The sequence below is a fragment of the Geotrypetes seraphini genome, chromosome 7 (genome assembly GCF_902459505.1).
Source record: "Geotrypetes seraphini chromosome 7, aGeoSer1.1, whole genome shotgun sequence".
Lineage (NCBI taxonomy): Eukaryota > Metazoa > Chordata > Amphibia > Gymnophiona > Dermophiidae > Geotrypetes > Geotrypetes seraphini.
In genome coordinates, this window is record NC_047090.1 from 70,468,338 (window position 1) to 70,487,410 (window position 19,073).

Genomic DNA, 19,073 nt, shown 5'->3' on the forward strand with positions numbered 1-19,073 from the left:
ATGGCTCGCGACCATTGGGAGATAACTCAAATGTCCAGAATGACTCACCTACTGCACTGGAAGACATCTTTCATGCTCACCTGCACAAAGAGAAACTGAAGGGGGCAGCAGACTTCTGTGAGAAGGAGGAGGTTGCAAAGGCTGAATTTGACATCTTTCTGCAGTATGCTTACAACTTAGGGTTCAGTTTACTATTCCTATTGCACTAGAAAGAACGTTTACAAAAGGATATGAAGGCGTGTAAGGTCAAGTGCTGAACTTTTCCAAGTTACCTCCTGAATGACATGCTTGAAATGTATCATTTTATGTTTCTTCTACCATTCTATGGTTTCTTTTTCCTTCAGTGGAGTGACATCTCCAGTTTTAAGTGGTGGCTAGCATTATAAAAATAGGTTCGTTTTTAATTCAACATGTTGCCGTTTAAACAATCTTTAGTGTGGCAATATTCACAAGACTTTTTGGTGGTATTTCTTTTCTCCTCAAGCAACAGGGCTGTTCTTGATATGTTTTGTGCATGAATAATTACAGCTAAAATTGTCTGAACTAAAATATCACTGGTACTGAGCTGATGTTTGGTTTTCGGTGCACAATGCAGAACCCAGCATGCCTCACAAGTTGTACTTTTATTGATGTTCTTTCAAACAAAATAAAAGTTAGATACCCTACTCCCCCATTGGCTTAAATGCTTGTTTGCAATGCCTAAGGCCCATAAAATTGCATAAAATCATCTTTCTGCTTGGAGTGGGGAAGAAAATTAAGACTGTGGAGACAGTGAAGGGATGGGGATGCGAAATGTGCTTCACTGCAGGGATGGGGTGGGAGCGGGAAAAAAATATTTGATTGCAGGGAGGGAATGGGGATGAATCTTTGTCCCTGTGTCGCTCTAGCAGCACCGTCAAAACTGCTGTGGAGCTACTGGGGTTATGTTTTCAAAATTTGGGGAGTTTTCCAAAATATGTGGCCAAAATAGGTGTGATGAAGTTCTGAAGTTGTATTAATGTTACAAATTAGTGAATAAAGTTGAGGCCTGTTTTGCCATTACCTTGTATGAGTTATTTACCTGAACTAAAAGGGGAATATAAAAAGATCAGAAAGAGGCAAAAATGTGACTGCTTGTTAGTAGTTTATAAAAACCAGAGCCAGTTTAGAATAAACTAAGGCTCCCCTTTACAAAGCCGTGAGCCGAGTGCCACATGGCAAATGCTCCAATGGCCATTCAATACCTACTGTATTTACCGTGCCGGCTCACATTGCCAGCTTTAGTAAAAGAGGGGGTAATATTTTAGCACATAAAGATATACAAGCTGGTTAATCTAACCATGGTCTTCCCCTCCGTATAATTCCCCCCTAACCTCTCCTCTTCTCCAGCTATCCTTTTTCGTCAAAACCTCAAGCATGTCAACTGCCTCCCAAATTGTACATTTACGGGAATTGCACTCCTAATTGTACAGCTCCCCAAATTGTAAATCTACTGGAATAGCCCAGTCATCTTTTCTGTATCCTATTCACTAAATTGTAATTCTCCAATCTTCTTGTAATTCTCCTGGAAATGTCCAGCTGTTTCTTTTGTAATCCGCCCAGAACTGCAAGGTACGGGCGGAATAGAAGCCATTAATGTAATGTAATGTAATGTAATGTAATCATCCACTTATAAATGATAAAAAGACAAAACTCTAGTCATTAATAGCTTTGTAAGTTTATTAATCTGCATCTTGTATGTAGGAACAGAAAAATCATGGCCCACTTTTTCTCTACAAAGATCCTTGTGTCCTTTCTTTGCCAGGAAGTCCTTTTCTGAAGTGATAAACAACTAAACGATTCTCATCTCCCTTTATAAACATACAAATGTCAAAAGAAGTTTCTTACAATGTGAGAAACAGATGGTATATGTTGTTTTGGCAAAGTATACATGTACAGATGTATGGACCTCTAGTTCATTTAGTGAATTTTTTTCATTGATTTAGTATTACAAGCATTGTTTAACTAAATAATAGGTGCAATGAGAAAATATGAAGCTGATTGAATGGCTTCATAGGTTTTAAAGAATAATATATGTGTGTGTGTGTAAAACTTGCTTGGGAAAATAGTACAAATATATTGCATCATTTAATAATTCTTCACATATCAGCCCGAACAAAAGAAGCAAAGATGCCATCTTCTTGCATCAGTAGATTCTCTGGGGTGTCGTATTCTAAAATGTTCCCTCGTCTCATTACAATGACCACGTCTGCAGTAACAATGGTGTGAACCCGATGCTGAGAATAGAAACAAAAAAAAATCAATAAACATTCTTTGAAAATTGTTGCCTCTACTTTCAGGTTGTATTGAACAATTTAATAAGAAATTCTCGTATATTAAAATAAATGTGGAGAATACATTTGTCTGAGAAATATCCAACTCTTATATGAGAGCCAAATTGTACTTCCATATAAAGAAAAAATTCCTTGGATCAGGATTGGAGGAAAGTACATCTGGATGCATACTTTTGTATTTCCAAAAGTAGGCATATAATTTTCATGGGAAAACTACTTGCACAAATAATGGGTGAAGATGTGCATATTTATCCAGGCTCAATTTTCAAAGAAAAATTTTGTCCTTTGACAATCGATGATTGTGACTAACAAGTGCCTCAGACTTAGATGCAAAAAGCTCCAATACCACAGTATGGTGGGAGCGATTTTTTTTTTTTTTTACTGGCGATTCTCAGCACAATAGCATGCAAATTATATGCATGCTATTTGTGTGGAGAATCATCGGTAAAAGGGGTGGGGGGAACTGTGCCTGTCACTTGCTCAGAAGAGCAATTGCTAGACACAGCTCCTCCCTTCTGTCAGCCGCAAGACTCTCCAAAGACACCTGCTGTTTGGGGCTCTCCCTGCTGGCTCAGTCATTATCAGAGGGGAATGGCGGAGGCATGAACGGGGGGAAGGGAATCGGGGGGAGAGGGAGGGAGGGATGAAAGGTTCTTTTTTTGTTAGCATTGGGGCCTTTAATGGCAGGGTCTCCTATCACAGCCTTGCTTTCCTGTCAGTGCCTGAGCCAATCAGTGCTCAAGCACTGACAGGAATGTAAGGTTACGACAGCTCAGACCCTACGCAGGAAACAATGTGTTTCTCTGCTGTGCATTACATGGAGTGCTCATTAGAATACTAATGAGCTCCCTGTAATACATTAGCATAGGATTCACAGTGACTGCTACAATGATCGATAACAGCCATGGAGAATCCTTTTGTGCATCGGCAGGGCAGCTTTCCATGCCAGAAAGCTTTTGAGCATTGGGGCCTCAGAGTTTACAGATTAACCTCTAGATTCTACTGTATATATGGTGCCCAAAGTTATGCCCTCAACTTTGGGTGCACTTCTGAGATGTGTGTGCAAATTAATTGGATAATGAGCTCTGAACCATCAATAATTGGGTACTAACAACCAATTGTCGATGTCAATTGCCACTCATTACAATTTGTGTACAATTTGTGTACCCAATTCCCATGGTGCATATGTCAAAAAGGGCAAGACCATGGGAATGTTGCAGGCGCTTCAAAATGTTACATGCGGAATTACAGAATACTGCCTAACTAATGTATCTTATTGGATATTTATCCTCTCCTTTTACAAAACCGCGATAGCGGTTTATATTGCAGGCCAGCGCATTGAATGCTCTGCACTGCTCCCGACGCTCGTAGAGTTCCTATGTGCGTCAGAAGCAGCGCGGAGCATTCAGCACGCCAGCCTGCGCTACAAACAGCTGGGGAGGGGGGTTGGTCTGCTGCTGGAGATAGTGCTAAGACCTTATTTGTTGTGATAAATTTCCCCTTTTGGATCTCCTTATCTTAAATGGTCACTCCCACTTATTTTTGGTGGTCTAATAATGGATATTATATATATTTTTTCTTACTAGTAAATTTGTAGTTTCAATTTATATGTTTTTTTTCTTCCACATTTCTGTAACAAGTGGATATTTGTGAATTGTATTTCAAAAATTTGATAAATAAAAAATAAAAATACTGACTAACCATATCTAACTTGGGTGTTGGCATTTACACCAGATTTCAGCAAGCGTAAGTCCGGTGCCCCAAAGGCTATTCATGGGATTCGCGCTAAATGCTATTCTACAGTATATTAAAGCATGTGCCCTTTATAGAATAGTACTAAGCAATGAATTTTTTTCCAGCACCTAAGTTTGGCATCGTTTATTGAATACCCTCCTATCTATATTTTTGGAGAGTTGCTAATCGGTTAAGAAATTTTGGGCTCATTTTTGGATTTTCACAATAAAAAAAGAGACTGATGCTATAAATCCAGCACGGGTAACAAACAATAGCGCCAGGAGTCCAAAGGTCCAAAGCAAACACCCAACGTGGCCATGTTTTGCCCAAACCAGACTGCACCAAGGGTCACATGCTGTGGCCAAACTATCAAACATTCCCAATAGGTCTTCGGGCAAACTTACTCTAACATATGTTACAATAAAGGATTTGATTCTATGGGATTGATGCATTGGACTCATTTAGGGCTCCTTTTACAAAGCCGCGCTAGGGCCTTAATGCGCGGAATAGCGTGCGCTAAATTGCCGCACGGGCTAGCCGCTACCACCTCCTTTATAGCAGGTGGTAGATTTTCGGCTAGCACGTGCGCTAAAACCGCTAGCGCACCTTTGTAAAAGGAGCCCTTAATCTATGGCTCGATGGAAGAGATAAAAACTTGAAGTTCAAAATAAGCCTCGATCATAAACAGATCCCTTTTCTGGACATTCTGGTTTTGTAGAATGATATTTTTAGGAACCAACAGGTACATATAGACATTTTTGTCTCATACTAAACCACTAAAAGAAAGTTTGACAATGTTAGATCTTGAGGTTATGCAGGCTTTGTTCTAATCAAGAGGATTTTGAGACACAATCAACCATCATGAAGAAATGATTCCTTGATAGACAATAAGAGGTCCCAGCCTTCTAGTACTCTAATTCTTTTTGACCTCTCTATCTCAGACACTTTTTTGCTATCTCTGTGTCAGAATCGATTCTAAGTGAAGTTGGCCATGGGGGATGGGGTGAAATGGTATGCATTTTAAGAGATTATTTCGTGAGTGGGAATAAAGCTTGTGGGCTCAAATGAATATAGAGATATGAACTGAACAGAGCTGAATCATAAGAGGGGAAGTGGAAAATCCACTCCCCCATGAGAAAATAGTGGGGAGGCAAACCAAGGGAGTTGGAAATTGGTTCTGAAGAGTCTAGGATCCATGAGCTTACATTATGCTCAATTAGGATGTAGTTCCCTAGATGGGAAACTCTGTCACAGGCTGACACAGAGCACTTTTTAGAGTTGATATGCTATATCCAGCAGAGGTATACCACTAGGAATACTCTTGAAGAAATGGATCAGCAGCTCTAGGGAGTAGGGAGCTCAGGGCAAAGACTAGCAGACCTTGGGAGCAGCTCGGGGCAGAAGGAAAGGGCCTGTGGAGGCACTATCGATGCCTGAGGGCTGAGAAGAGCAGAGGCAGCCCTCTAGAGGGCTGTTACTGGTGGTTGCCAAGCCCTGTTGAGGGCTTGTAATTGGGATCCCAGAGGCTTCTCTCAAAGAAAGAGAAGGCTACCATAGTGTGGATCGGCACTAGTAGCCCGACAGAGGCTCCAAGCTGCTGGGGTCCAATCAACATTAGCGGTCCAACAAGGGAGAAGGCTCCCTGAGGTGGAGTGATCTTGGTTTGGCCAGGGCCCTCAGAGCAGAGGGATAACCACTAGGCAGTTTTCACAAGGGCAGGACTACCATCCAGGAAGAGCACCCACCTACCCATAAGAGTTTCCACAGCGCCTACCTAGTGACTAAGCTAAGAAATTTGGGAGAAGCCTACCAGTACACTGTTGGCAATCAAAACTGACAGAGGTACAAAATGTGTTTTTTTTTGGGGGGGGGAATGCCGAATTTGAACTGAGAGTTAAAGGTTCAAGAGACTATAAGCAAAGAGCTTGAATATCTGAATAGTATACAAACACTGTTAAATGAACAAGTATTGGTTTAGTGTGAAAGTGTTGAAATTGTTGAGAACAATTTTAGGATTAGGCCTATATATATATATATATATATATATATGTATGTGTATATATATATATATATATATATATATATATAGGCCTAATATATAGGCCTAATCCTAAAACAAATCCTCCCTCTGTGCTGTGTCCCAAATTGATGCCTCCCTTCCTCCCACGGGTGGCTGGCTCCCTCCTCTCAGCCACACGTGTCTTCATAAAGCCTCGGCCGCGGTTGACCCAGAAGCTTTTTCTCTGGCATCAGAGAGAAGGCTTCTGGGTCAGCCACAGGCAGCTTGCAGGAAGGACAATGGCATTTAGAAAAATTACGCTGCCCTCTTAACTTAGGGGCTGCAGTGGAGAATTCAGAAGCAGGAGAAAAGGGAAAGGACAGGATACCCTGACTGAGTGGAATTGGGGTGAGGCTTCAGGAGACTTGAACAGCACAGGCAGATAATGAGTCCCTGAGATTGGCCTGAGGGGTCTTGGGTAGGAGATGGGTAGTAGGGAGAAGATAGATCATGGGGGGCAAGATTTTGATGGCAGAGGGTAGGGTCCATCACAAGGAGGCAAATTTGTGTGTCAGGGGGCTGGTTTTTTGTGATGGTGGGCTTTTAATTGGGATCAGGGGTATAGGGGACACTTCTTATTTGAATTAGAAGTGCAGCACTCCACGTCCAAAAGCTTTTAAAAAATAGAAAGCTGGGGAACGTCTCTGTGATAGCATGTTGGTGACATCAACCACGTCAGAATAAGCATCCTGTTAGTTTTAATACAATACAAAGTATAAGGTTTACCATTTAAAATTTTTTGGTGTGAGATAAAAATTAAGAAGTTTCAGAGAGCATGTGATAACATTGTAAGCACAACAAAAACACTTTTTAGAAAATACAAAATGACCAAACTGCACAATAAGCTCTAAGGGCTCCTTTTACAAAGCTATGCTACTGATTAGTGACTTAATGCGAAGCCTATGGGAACAGAATGGGCTTCTTCACATTCAGTGCATCTTTGTAAAAATAGGGCTACCATATGGCTCAGAAAATGGAGGACGGATTGAGACATCCAGGTTTTACTTCCACTGCTTTCAATGGAACTAAAATCCAGATGTTTCAATTTCTCCTCCTTACTTCCATTGCTTTCAATAGAAGTAAAACCCGGATGTTTCAATCTATCTTCCTTTTGGTGGAGTCATATGGTAACCCTATGCAAAAAGAAGCCTAAGTCTGGGAAAAAACTAAATTTTAATGAGAACTATGCAGCTGATCTACCAACCGGACAGTGGAAGCCTTGTGAGTGCACTGTAGCAGGCTACTTGTGACTCTTCACCAAAATGGTGAAAAGGCCATCTTCATGGGAGAGTAACTGGTCAGGAGAATCACTTTCCACTAAAATACCCCCAGCAAAGACTAAGACATGGTCTGCATCCAAGATGGAAGACACTCGATGCTGGAAAGAAGAAAAGAAAAATAGTACAAATACAAGGAAAAGAAAGAGAGAGAAAGTGTGAGATAACTTACAGGGAAAGAACCAAAATAAAGCCAGTGTTCTGAAATGGAGCTACGATGAACCATGAGATTAGAGGAGGGAGCATTTTTTTAGAATGAGGAAATGAAAACCAAAATTTAACAAGAATTCAAAGAAAATTAATGATAAACTAAAATTATGAAGTACGTTTTCTCATAGGCAAAAAGGGGGTCATTTTTAAAGCCATATCTTTGGCCAAAATAGTGCTTTATCCGTTGCCTCCCCAATGTATAGGTACAGGTACATATACAATACAACTGTGTGTGAATTTTTACCCATTGAATGAGGAGGTATTTTTGGAGTATACAACTATGCAGATACTTGAATTTGAAAAATATGTACATATTTTTAGCCAGATACAGGATAATTTGATCACAGGGTGTATATACTAATAAGGCACAAAAACACATATAAGCCTAAGTGCCTTTATAAATCTAAGCCAGAGAAAACGTTATGTTTCAATCAATTGATTACCAGTAGTGCCATCAGCCTCTGACAATTTTACCAGGGAAAGTCTGCTCCAAGGTAGGTGCTTATGTAATTTCCCCAAAAATAGGCATATACATACATTTTTTTTAAAAATAGACACATATATCGCATAAAAGTAAACATTATGAGGGTCATTTTGTAAAGGGATTTCATATGTCAAACCTATTCATATATATATATAGCCTAAGTGGTTTACATTCAGGTACTTCAGTATTTTTCCCCTATCTGTCCTGGTGGGCTCACACTCTGTCTAATGAACCTGGAGCAATGGGAGATTAAGTGACTTGGCCAGGGACACAAGGAGCAGTGTAGGATTTGAACCCATAACTGCAGGGTGCTGAGGCTGTAGAGAGATTGAGAGAGAGAAGGGTTTTTTATAAAACTGGGCAACTGCAAACAAACATAACAAGAGTGCACCTGCATTTATGCATTCCCTGGAGCAGAGGCAGAGTTTCAGGTACATGCCTAGGGTACATGCACAAATTTACACCTTTTTCAGAGGAAGTACAAATATGTGTCTGCCCGATATTCAGCGCTATTCAATTGGCCAGGAATGGTTCCTGGACAGTTAAATAGTGTTTGGCTGGCTAACCATTAATAGCTGTCTTCACTGAATATTCATAATTAACAGCTAACACGAGCCACCTTTGTCATGTGATTTAGCTGTGAATATTCAAGTGCTGGCTAAGTTTAGCGGCCATATTGGGCCACGTAAATAGCAGGCCTATCTTTGACTGCTATTAACTTAATTGGCCAACACTGAGTGACGTGCGAATGGCACCGTTTTTTTCAGGCGCCGGCCAATTCTGTTGCCGCTTTGAGAATCCAGGCCTAACTGATTAAGTACCAACAAATATCAGTGGATAACCCCCAAAAACCTATTTTAACTGGCCAGGAGACATTTCTGGCTGGTTAAATCGCTTTGACTATCGAGCCAAATTTAATTTAGCAAGTAAGAGAAATTTGCAGCAACAAAGTCTATTATAATGTATATTAGAATTATGAGCTTAATTATCTTGTGGGCTGGAGTTACTCACTGCAGCTGAAAGAGGTGAATATTTCAAAGCAATATAAATGGCCATGAGAGGCTTCTGGCCATTTAAATCGCTTGTGCAGGGGCTTGTCAGGGGATTTTCAATGGCTAAGTAACTGCATAAAATTAGGACAGCAATACCTAACCCAGGGGTGTCCAATGTCGGTCCTCGAGGGCCGCAATCCAGTCGGGTTTTCAGGATTTCCCCAATGAATATGCATGAGATCTATTAGCATACAATTGAAAGTCAGTGCATGCAAATAGACCTCATGTATATTCATTGGGGAAATCCTGAAAATTCGACTGGACTGCGGCCCTCGAGGACCGACATTGGACACCCCTGACCTAACCCAACAGTGGCAATTCTTATGTTCTTATGTTAATTTTTCCCCCTCCTTTACAAATCTGCGCTAGTGATTTTAGTGCTGGCCAAGGCGGTAACAGCTCGGATGCTCATGGGAATTCTATAAGCATCGGAGCTGTTACTGCAGCGGCCAGCACTAAAAACGCTAGCGCAGCTTTGTAAAGGAGGGGGTTTAGGTGGTGAGTTAACCGAGCACCACTCTGAATATTATCCAATAGCTGGTTTACTTCCAGGTTGGTGGACATACCCGGATAGTCAATGCCGAGAGCTGTGGCACTGAAAATCCAGAGTTAGTTCAGCCCTCACGTGTACAGGCAAAAACATAGCTTTTGCTGCACATCGTTTTTCCTGAACTTGCAGTTTAAGTTTGTCGTTGCTGCCATAACAGTTTTGCACAGTGGAATTAGAAATATGATTGATTCTCATGTTTTTCTTTTTGCACTTCTCTAGATATACAGTGCTTCCCCGCAAATTCGTGGTCCGCGGTTCACAGTCCCGGTCATTCGCGGTATTTTTTGACCGTGAAGGGGAGGCAGGAGAGGGCAGCCGGAGTGCCGGCGACTAAAGGAAATCACTCGCTGTATGCTCCGACCGCCTCTTCCTGTACTAAAGTCGGGCCTCACCAATCGGGAGCTGCGTGTCAAACTACACCTAACTTAAGTGGCAAAGCCATTTAAAACGATTTAAAATCATTTAAAAACAAAAATGTAGGCACCTAGATTGCACCTTAGGATGCCTAAAGTCAAAGTAGGTATGGCTAATGCTAGAAACAACTTTAGGTGTCCTTAGGTGCTTCCATAGATGCGATTCACGCCAATCACAGGTGCCGAAAATGCAGGCCCTGAAACCCCTGGTCTATGTTTCCGGCGCCTGTATATGAAGTAGCCACAATTCTGCAAATGGCGCCGTTGCATGACTGACACACAATCGGCAGCCATTTTATCAGTGGCCACTGATACCAGTGCCATTTGTAGAATCCAGCTCAAAGGGGCTAATTTTACTACATTAGTTGATGTCTCCAAAAAATGGCACTGGCCACATGCCAGTTACGTGTAGGCGCCATTAAGAAAATTATAGCTTAAATGTTTAACATAGGCACCGGTAATGTAGCCAGGGTTTTGCAGGTCTATATTACCAGCGCCTGTGTTTGACAAGAATCACATCTATAGAGGCACCTAGCAGCGCCTAAGGTCATTTCCACCATAAACCATGCCTACTTTGACCTTAGGCACCATTAGGCGACTCTGCAGATTGATTGCATCATCCTTTTTTGGAGGTACCTATTTTTATTTATTTTTTTAATAATTACTTTTTAATTGGTTTTATTATAACTTAAATCTTTATTGATAATTGGTTTTAAATGATACGGTCAAATATCATGCTCATTAACACCAATTAAAGTAATTAGGTTAGGTGGTGGTAGGGCACCTAACGCCACAGCGTCGTTACTAGAATTTGGCCCTAAGTATAGTTAGGCTCTTACTTTTTACCCCCATTTTGGCACTTAACCTTCCATCTGGGTGCCTAAAATTAGGCACCTAGCTTATGGTACACCATATGGAATTAGGGAGAAGTTCTGATATTAGTTTTATTTTATTCAAGTGTTATTAAAATTTGATAAAACGCTAATCATAAATACTAAGGGCTCCTTTTACTAAGGTGCGCTAGTGTTTTTGTGTGTTCAAATATTTTTATTAAGTTTTGCAGTAACATACAAATAAAACAAATGGAATTTCTATACATTCATGTTTTTAGCGCGTGCTACATTGCTGCACGTGCTAACCCCGCGCTACAGGCCGAAAACTAACACCAGCTCAATGGAGGCGTTAGCGTCCAGCGTGTGCGCTAAAACCGCTAGCCTTTCTTAGTAAAAGGAGCCCTAAGAATTTGACAATAAAAACTAAAATGGGGAATGATCAACGGACTTAAAACACAACTTTGCTTACATGAAAACAACAGGAAAGTGGGGAGAAATACAATTTTAAAAGGAGAGAGTACAATTAAGATTAAAAATAAAAGGAAAATAGGAAAAATCATATTGATGTTGAATATAAGTAAAAACAGAATGTGGCAAGAAAGAAGCCAGAGATTGATTAGCAATCATAAGCATCTTTAAATAAGAAGCTTTTAAGGTTGCCCTTAAATTTATCTAGATTTTGCTCCGCCCTTAAATATGATGGTAATGAATTCTGTATTGTAGGGGCTAAAGTTGTCACAATTAGCGAGTCCCTTGCTAAATTAAGCTGTGGTAAAATGTGCTATTTACGTCCACTTAGTAACAACACCTCTTAATCAAGCAACTTATTGGGCTAACTTTAGGACCATATTGTTAGTGGGCATGTTCATATTTCCAGTCAGTTCAACCAGATAAAAAATATGGTTAACGTTCAGCAAATTTCTCATCACTGAATATTGCCACCCACACATTTTAGGAGTTCTAACTTCTATATAACATTGTCCAAACTGAGACAACATGAATCTTGTGTTGTTTTATAATTATGGCTTCTATGTTTAGGTGTTTATAAATTGCGAGGGCAATATTCAGCATGTGGTCAGCACTACAGAAAATGCTGGGTGCCGTGGGCTTTTTTTTTTTATACCTAGTTATTCAGCACTGGTATCAGAAGCATATTCACCCCAATTCTACATATAGCAATATTCTCATGTATAGATGTTACGTAACTACAGTATAGCACAGTCTCGATTATCTGATGCAAAGGGGACTGATTCGTTGTTGGATAAGTGAAAAGTCTGATAATATGGGAAAAAATAGTAACCCCTGAAGCAATGCATAAACAAAGGCAGTAAAAGCAGGGTCCTGAGTCACAAAAGTGCTGTTTTGCAATAAAAGCTGGATCTTGGATGTGACACATTTCACTATGTGCTACACTGGAAAACAGAAAGAGAACCATGCTTCTTAACGGCGATGCATTGACATCATGGCGACACCAGGAAATATTTCTTCACCGAGAGAGTGGTTGATCCTTGGAACGAGCTCCCGGTGCAGGTGATCGAGGCAAACAGCGTGCAAGAATTTAAGAGCAAATGGGATGTCCTTAGAGCAGGGGTCTGCAACCTTTAAGACATAAAGAGCCACTTGGACCCATTTTCGAAAAGAAAAAAAAACTTGGAGCCGCAAAACCATTATAAAACAAATCTAACACTGCATATATTGTTTCTTATCTTAATGCTATATACAGGATCACTAAATTGAAAATAAAATCATTTTTCCTACCTTTGTTGTTTGGTGATTTCATGAGTCTCTGGTTGCACTTTCTTCTTCTGACTGTGCATCCAATCTTTCTTCCTTTCTTTCAGCCTCCTGTATGTTTCCTCTCCTCCAGACCTCATTCTCTCCCCCAACTTTTTCTTTCTGTCTCCCTGTTCCCCCTTCTTTCTGTCTCTGTCTGCCCCCTTTCTTTCTTTCTCCGTGCCCTCCCCCAAGCCACTCGGTTTGCTGCCACTGCCATCGGGGAATAGCCCCCAAGCCACCGCCGTCCCAAGCTTTCCCTGCAGAAGCGTCACGCTGACCAGCATTCCGCTCCCTGACGTCAATTCTGACGTAGGAGAGGAAGTTCCGGGCCAACAAGGCATTTCTCCTCATTCCATCCAGCCTGAGCCCCATCTCTCCATGATCCAGCATTTCCCTTCTGTGTTTGTCAGAATTACCATTCCACCTATTTTCCAGCATCACCCTTCTTTGTGTCCATCTCACTTTATCACTATCTCACCACTTTTTCAGAATCTTCATTTGTCTCTGTCCTTGTCTTTACCCCATGTTCACCATTTGCCCTTTCAATGTCTTTATCCCCCCCCCCCACTTTTTTCAGCATTACTTCTATGTCTCTATTTCACCTCCTCTTCATGTCCCCTCTGTATCTCTATCCTTATTCAGTAGGTCCTGCTTACCCTTTCTCTTCTTTGTGTCACTATCTCCATTTTCAGCTTTCCCCCCCTTTTCCTTTGTTACTGCACCCTGTAGCTAGAATCTTTCCACCCTCCCTCCACTCCGGCCCAGCCCAGTATGAAATATTTCCTTTTGTTTCCCTCCCCTCTCTGTTTCTCTCTCTCTTCTCCTCCCTCACCCACGAGTCCTGCATCTGGCCCTCTCTCTTCTACCTGCACCTGGCAACACCCCCCTGCTCCGCGGCTCTCTTCAGCAACTCGTCAGCAGCGGTGATCAAGACAAGCTGCCGACATCGAGGCCTTCCCTCTACGAGTCTTGCCTTTGTGGAAAAAGAAGTTGAAACAAGCGGGACTCGCAGAGGGTAGGCCCCGACGTCAGAAGCTTGTGTCGATCGCTGCTACTGAGTTGGGCACCCCTGACTTAGAGCCATAGCGCATGAGAGAGACTCCCACAGGGATGAAAACAGCCTACCTAAATTCTGGTGATGCAGGCATGCAGCTTAAAAGTCTGGCGTCGTGGTGGGAAATAGCCATGCTGAGCAGTGAGCTCAGCACGTACACAGATGAAAGCCTTGCTTGCTGATTGGTCCGGCGGCACGGCGGGGCGGGGCTGCCGGACCAATCAGCAAGCAAGGCTTTCATCTGTGTACGTGCTGAGCTCACTGCTCAGCATGGCTATTTCCCGCCGCGATGCCAGACTTGTAAGCTGCATGCCTGCGTGACACACTACCGGAGCCGCGGCAAAGGTGGAAAAGAGCCGCATGCGGCTCTGGAGCCGCGGGTTGCCGACCCCCGCCTTAGAGGGTTAAGCCAAGGGAACCTGTCACCAGGAGTGGGATCCCTAGGATAGTAGACTTGGAGGTGGGTCAGTAGAGTGGGCAGACCTGATGGGCTATGGCCCTTATCTGCCGTCATCTTCTATGTTTCTATGTTTCATTTGAAGGTCTCTTGGATATGCTAATAGTTGTATTAGTGAAGGCCGAACAATCGAGACTATACTGCATTCTAAAACGATCTCCACACTCGAGAATGACATGATGTCAAATTTGTCTTGTCCCTTCCCCGAAAGTTCTGCCTTAACTGCAGAAGCCTTGAACACTTATGATTTTAAAGTGCTTGAGGCTTGTGCAGATGAGGACAGAGCTTGCAGGAATGGGACAGGGACAGAGCTCGTGGGGACGGGGATAGAGAGATCCTGTGGGGATGGGGAAAATATGTCCCTGCGTCATTCTCTAAGGTACTTTCCCATCTATCTTAGTTGCCTTTTTCTTTTGATTCCTGTCATTTTTCAGCAAATTCTGCTGTAGTTTTTTTTTTCTTTATTATTTGTTATTTTTTTCATTTAAATTGTACATGACATTTTCCAAGGTTAGAATACTTACAGCTATTGTTACAACAGTGCGGTCTGAAAAGGCAGTCATTACCACTTTTTGCAAAATGTTTTCCTAAAATAAAGAAATAATGATTAATAAAAAGCAGCATCCTGTTTACATAATAAAATAAAGGCATAGAGGCTCATAATCAAAACATTCAAAAGTCCCCAAACCCACCTAAGTTGGCACTTGGACATCCTAATTGCCAATACACGTGCCAATTTTCAAAACCAACTTTCTGGACATCCAGCAGGACTTCTAAAACGTTGTACATCCAGAACTCAAAGGGGCATGTTAGGAGTAGTGTTATAGGTGGCGTTTGGGTGGGCTCTAGACCGACTTGGACTTAAGACATCCTACAGCAGGGGTGTCCAACCTTTAGGCTTCCCTGGGCCGCATTGGCTGAAAAAAATGTTTCTGGGGCCGCACAAACGCTGCAGCAAGACAGAGGAGGGAGTCGGCATGACGGTAAACACCCGGGGGCAGCAGAGGAAAACACTGCATCGCCCTCGACCGGGGCCGCACAAAATACTTCACGGGGCCGCAGGTTGGACACCCCTGTCCTACAGGAATAATTGAATGTTTTGACAAATATCCTGGACAGAACTTATACTTTTTGATTTAGACCTATTTTAAATGGGAGTACGTATTAAAAAGGTACCCAAAGTGATCAGATAACCACTGCAGAGATCATGTAAAGACCCACACACACTTTCCCAGTACTCACTGACCCCCTCACACCCCACAAAGATCAGAATACAAAAGTATATCTATAGAACAGCAGCTCCTGGTACAGAAAAGCCTAGTAGACCTACACACGGATGCCTTAAGTAGCCTAGTGGGTGGGCTAGTGAGCCATAGAGAGAAACAGAAAGTCCCATAAACCATTCTAACCACTACATTTATGGTAGAAAAGTGTGAGCTCACCCAAAAAAACCCAGAACCCTACTCTACTGCCATATAGGTGCCACCTGCAGCCATAAGGGCTACTGGGGTGATAGACAGGTGGGTATAGTGGGTCTTGGGGATGTTTGGAGGGGTTCACTATAACCTATAAGGGGCTCTGGTGAAATGTTTTTCTGGCACCCTTTATGTGAAGTTCACTTAAGCGTACCTCACTGCTCTGTTGGGATGTCTGCGTGGTCAGTCTATTATGATGCTTGCCCCTCCCATGTCCAAAATGCCTTGATTTGGATGTTTTGAACATGAACATTTTTGTATTCAAAAATAGCCAAAAAGTTAGACGTCCTAAGGATCAAGAAGTCCAAATAGGTTATTTTCCCCCTAAAATTTGGACGTCTAGTGGTTTCAAAAAATGGATGTTTCCCCACCCCCAACTTTTGGAGGTCTTCGGGGAAACATCCAACGTTGGACTTAGATGCCCCTCATATTCTTTTTTTTAAAAAAAACCCAATAACATGGCAATCCCATTTAAATCCAATTTTGTATACAGGTCATCTAGAAAAAGGGAGCCTGAACTGAGACATTCCACAATCTGCAGTGGGAATAACCACTTTCAGAAAAAGCCATTGAAATATAGAATGTAATCGCTAGGTGCTCTGTATGTGTAATTGCCAAAACAGCAATTTTGCAACCAGTTTGTTTAAATGCTGACATTTACGTGTGTCAGCAGCAGATTTTTTAAAACTAAGGGAGCGGTTCTCGTATAACTGAGTTAGGTATGATGATGCTGCACACTGAATGCCAGATCTAATGGGAAGGGTGTTAGCTGAAGGAATATCCCTCCTTCCTTCCTTCTTCCCCCCATCAAGAAAAATCCAAACACTTCTACACCACAGCTCAAGTGTTGAACAGTTTATTCAAATGTTTCAACTTTTACTGTACGATAGTGCAGTGTTTTTCAACCTTTTTTGGGCAAAGGCACACTTGTTTCATGAAAAAAATCACGAGGCACACCACCATTAGAAAATGTTAAAAAATTTAACTCTGTGCCTATATTGACTATATATAAAGTAATTCTCTTGAATAGGAATCAAATAAACACAAAGAAAGTATTTTATAATGCTGCCACCGCCAACAACACCGTTGGCGGCGGTGGCACTCAAGTGGCTAAAGAGCCGCAGTTTGCCGGCCTAGGGACAACACTGGAGGGTGGCCAGCTGTGCATCCCCTTGGGACGTAAACCCGGGGTGGGGCAGACCGCCCCCCCCCCCCACCCTGGTATGCCACTATCTGTACCTCACTCCCTCCCTATGACCAAAAATTATCCTTTCTTCTATTCCCCGTGTACACAACCATCTCTTTCCCTCCTTTCCTCTCTCCAAAGTCCATGCCTTCTGTGTCCAAACACTCATTCCCTCCCCCACCTCAGCATCTCTTTCCCTCCCTTCCTCTCTCCCAAGTCCATTTCTTCTGTGTCCAAAAACGCATTCCCTCCCCCACCTCAGCATCTCTTTCCCTCCCTTCCTCTCTTCCAAGTTCATGCCTTGTGTCCAAAACGCACTCCCTCCCCCCTTTTGTGTTCCGTGTTTGCCTACCAGCCCATCTTTGCAACTTTCTCAGCAAAACGAAGCTCAAGCCGCGAGGCTTGTCTTCTGCTTCCTGTCTGCCCTGCCGCACACAAATAGCCGAACGGAAGTATTCTCCGACGTCAGCGCTGACGTCGGAGGGCAGGCTTTGCTTAAGCCCTCCCTCCGACGTCAGCGCTGACATCGGGGAACGCTTGCGATCGGCTATATGTTAGCTGCAGGGCAGGCAGGAACAGAAGACGAGCCTCGCGGCTCGAGATGTATTGAACTCCGCGGGTCCCCCGTCCAGCTCTCTCTGTCCACGTGGGGCGGACCGCCCCTCTCCCTAGACTGGTGGTACTGCCCTGATGGCGGCCCTGACCGTACGGCACACCAGGCAACATCTTAAACAGTAAAAGTACCAACTTTATGAAACAAGTTCAGAAAGCAGAATAATGTTTATGTTCTTGAGATTTGCTATACTGCTTCGGTAAATATTTATAAGAATGTTAGAAAATAATAAAGATACAAAAAAGAACTACAATGGTATAAAGAAAAGATACTAACATACATGTTCACCCCCCCCCCTGAAAAAAAAGATTAAATAAATAAACAAACAAACAAGAGCCTTTACTGGACTGACTCTCCTAAATGCTCGTTTCCACACAATTTTACATTTTTTTATAATAGGGTTTTCCTAAATAAAAATTGGAAGAGTGTTCCATAAAGCTACAGCCATAAAATAAAAAGCTGAGCGTCTCCAGTTATGCCAATGAACGGCTATGGAGGACCAACTGATGATTATTTAATGAGCGACAAAAGAACAACCCAACTATTTCACAGAAGAGTGAGTGTAAGCTCTATGAAACGGAGACTCTCATGATTCAGCCAATGGGCAAAACATGGATTCATGTCGAATAAACACAGTCCCCAGGAGAATCAAAGTTTTGGATCTTCACGAATTAGATACATTTACTTTAGAATCTATGAAATTAAAAATGAAATGTTTCTAAATGTCTCCGAAAAACATGAAAAAAACCTTTTTTGATGACCTAATGAAGATGGCAACTCTTTAAAAATTGACCATACAGTCAAGACATTTTAAAGATAGATAGATAGATATATCTTTAAAATGTCTTGACTGTATGGTCAATTTTTATATACATATATATCAAGTGGATTATATATATATAAATATACACAGTATGGGCTCCTTTTACAAAGCCGTGCTAGGGCCTTAACGCGTGGAACAGCATGTGCTAAATTGCCACGCGCGCTAGCCGCTACCGCCTCCTTTTGAGCAGGCAGCAGATTTTTGGTTAGCGCACGCTATAGTGCGTGCTAATCCAGTGCGTGCGTTAAAAACACTAGTGCACCTTTGTAAAAGGAGCCCTATATGTATGCATATATAGCAAATGGATTATATATTATAGGTGTAAATAAGAAATGGAATTTATGGTTTAAGAGGGATGTACTGAGAACCAACTCAGAAAATGCTAACTCTGTATTGTAACACTTTTAGCACAAGTATTGATTAAGGTTTAATAATGTTTTGATTATGGTTTAATAATGTCTTAATTGAAACCATTTACTCACTGACAGATTATCGGTTAACTGTGTTAAACCAGAAAAGGGGCGTACCATCAAATTAAATAAATGAGCCTCAGACAGTCAATAGGCACACAAGTCCTTGCTATATTTCAAAAGCTATAGCAAAGCTTATTGACTCCTCAATCATAGGCTCGTCTTGCCATTGGGGAAAGCGCAGTAAAAAAATCTCAGCAGCAAACTCCGAATGAGAAAAACCTGTGCTTCCCCATCCAATGGCAGAGCATAAATGTACCCAACTTTTTTAGGCAAACACAAGGACATAGTGAAA

The 19,073-nt window shown here is 42.0% G+C and overlaps 1 protein-coding gene across 1 annotated transcript in view; it reads right to left on the reverse strand.

Moving 5' to 3' along the window:
* Positions 1 to 1,690: 1,690 nt before the first annotated feature.
* Positions 1,691 to 19,073, reverse strand: part of ABCC9 (ATP binding cassette subfamily C member 9) — a 343,621-nt gene continuing 326,238 nt past the window's right edge. Inside the window, 2 exon segments of the mRNA XM_033952235.1 lie at positions 1,691 to 2,255; positions 14,736 to 14,798. Coding sequence (XP_033808126.1) covers positions 2,118 to 2,255; positions 14,736 to 14,798 — 201 coding nt within the window. The 3' untranslated portion in view covers positions 1,691 to 2,117.